At 47.6% G+C, this 2,500-nt stretch overlaps 1 protein-coding gene across 1 annotated transcript in view; it reads right to left on the bottom strand.

The window, feature by feature from the left end:
* LOC311375906 (dedicator of cytokinesis protein 5-like) overlaps window positions 1-2,285 on the bottom strand; it is a gene marked incomplete at both ends in the record, with an annotated part of 17,196 nt that extends 14,911 nt beyond the window's left edge. Inside the window, 3 exons of the mRNA XM_084490925.1 lie at window positions 1-50; window positions 992-1,121; window positions 2,142-2,285. The exon at window positions 1-50 is cut by the window's left edge and continues 23 nt beyond it. Coding sequence (XP_084347051.1) covers window positions 1-50; window positions 992-1,121; window positions 2,142-2,285 — 324 coding nt within the window. The remainder of the gene's footprint in view (window positions 51-991; window positions 1,122-2,141) is intronic.
* Window positions 2,286-2,500: the final 215 nt, after the last annotated feature.

Below are 2,500 nucleotides of genomic sequence, written 5' to 3'. Positions count from 1 at the left end.
CTTGTCCTCGTCATCCGTTTTCCCGTGGGCCACATCTGTTATGTCCATCACTGCAATGACAAAAGACACAGAGGCAGCACGGCAGTGAGCAGAAGGCCGTAGTGAAGACACATTTGCCCCACACCTGGAATATGAATGGAGCACGATGTTACTCTCCAATCATTTTGGGGGATATGAGGTATATTTTCCCCCCCTGTCTGTCAGGAGTGACTGCAACGACTGTCTGGGAATCCCAATCAGTCAATCACTATCTTGCACCAGAGCACCAATAGGTTACCTAACATTACAACATTCACATGCATCACCTGTTACCTAGCGACAGAAGCCTGAGATCTATCACCTGTTGTTACCTAGCGACAGAGCAGTGTCACCTGTTATTTGGCACCAAAAAATGTAGATGCATCCCCTATGGTGCATCTGGTTATCTAGCAACAGAACAATGAGAAGTATCACCTGTTCCATAGCAACATAATAGTGTCAAGTATCAACTGTTCCCTAGCAACAGCACATTGAGATGTAAAAGACTTCTTGATCTGCCACCTGCAGTGTGAGCACACACTGTTCTTTTGTGCGTTCCACCGAAACAATTTTCCAGGTTTTTCCCCCAGATCCCTGGCTGAAGACACCGGGACTCGCTGAATTGCTCGACTGCTGCTTACTTTGGTTCTACTCCATGTACTACGGCATCCCGGGAAAGGACTTGTCCTCCAACCCACTAATCATCCGGCCAAACAAATAAAAAAAAAAAAAAAAAGAAAGAAATGGCTCGCCAAAGCGTTTTCCTCCATCTGCTCTGCCAGAGAGCCGCTCCAAAAAGGTGGAGGAAACCGACCAGGTGCGCCAACAGCCTCCCAGACCCCCTCGCGTTTGAGCCGCACAACAAATCCAATTCCACACCCAACCGTTCTAGCCTCGCACTGCACCCTGCGGGTGCATGGATGTTAGGACACAGACAACAACAACAACAACATCAAACATCAAAGCGTCTCACCGGCCACCCCGAACGGCCGCCTCAGGCCTCCGGTGTGCTTCTTGCCCTCCTTCAGCTCCATGCTGCCCACCCGGATGATCTGACACACCAGGTACAGCCGCTGTCTGATGAGGTCGCTGCTGCTCAGGTCCTGCACGGCCCCCCCAGACCACAGCAGTGATGAGGCCCAGGACAACATCATCAATTAGTCTGACGGATTGGTTCCAAGTGCCCCCGCAGAAGGGGAGAGAAGGCAGTGCGAGACAGCCGCCAGTCGGTAAGGTGAATATGAGATATGAATGTTCGGATGAGGCGCGGCGACGCGGCTGGGTTTGCCGTGTGCCTACAGGCCACGCGATAATGAATGTGGTCGGAGAGAACATGTGTGAGTGCAACCGGTTTACCCTCGTCATGACCTACAAACCAAAACTGGTCCGAACGTGTGTTTACAGAAGAGTAAAACTGAACCCAAATAGAAAAAAAATGAAAATTCAACTCCTCATAAAATGTTTACTGTTGGAAAAAACTGTTTGGAGTTTTGTGTTTTTTTCGCTGGCGGGTGAACAAGCCAACCGTTGACTCGGGCATGCCATCTGTTGTGGTGCGCATTCCAGTCAAGTGTATATTAAAAATATATATAAGTGTGCAGTGCTGGGATGGCAAAGGACTGTGGTTGTCTGTGTGTGGTACCAGACGCATTGTGTGTCTTTATTGGCTCCAGATTGAATCCCGCAAGAGGCCTCTCCCTAGAGCCTCTGTGTGTTTCTCTACTTACCCTACGCACTAAAAACATCTAAATTAAATACACATCTTGTTGTTTATGAGGAGACGGAGCCTCAGAAAGGCGACAACACACAAACGACCACACATACGACAACACACACGACAAAACAAACGACCGCACAAACGACAAGACATGGGGTTTCTGGAAAATCGGATTTAAGGGAATCGAAGAATTACTACGTGAAATCATTTGCTTTCGGCAAACAGGGGATTTTACGGTGAGATAATAAGTATTGTCTGTTCAATCTAGCGAGATATACTCATCAGCATTTCATGGACCTGAGTTATGCATGTCTCTAGCTGTAGGCGCTCTCGTCGTCGTGGTGTGTGTATTCAATATAAGGCGTGAAGGTATTAAAGCAGAATTAGCGGTTGGGGGTTCGTTTACCGTGAACAGCGCAGGAAGGTTGTTGAGTTTCTCGATTTCTTTGGGCATGCCCATACTGTCCCAGCGCACCAGGAAGTTCTCGCTGGGTGAATTAAAATCACAAATTACCACAAGTGAGCAAATCTGTTTCCCCCCATGTAACATATCTGAGGCATCCAGGAGAAAAACAAAAACACATCATCATTTACATCATCTGACATGATGGAGTGCTATGCCAGAGTGTCTCTGGGGTGATAAATGCAATCTCACTAAAAAAAGATAAAGTGTCTGTTCAATTAGCTAAATCAACCCGCACAAGGAGCATACGAAATGTACATCGGGATTTACGAGTGAGGCAGCGGTTCGATCAAAGCATACAA

This window comes from Micromesistius poutassou (assembly GCF_964030765.1).
Source record: "Micromesistius poutassou genome assembly, contig: SCAFFOLD_5174, whole genome shotgun sequence".
Taxonomy (NCBI): domain Eukaryota; kingdom Metazoa; phylum Chordata; class Actinopteri; order Gadiformes; family Gadidae; genus Micromesistius; species Micromesistius poutassou.
This window is presented reverse-complemented; position numbering and strand designations above follow the sequence as displayed.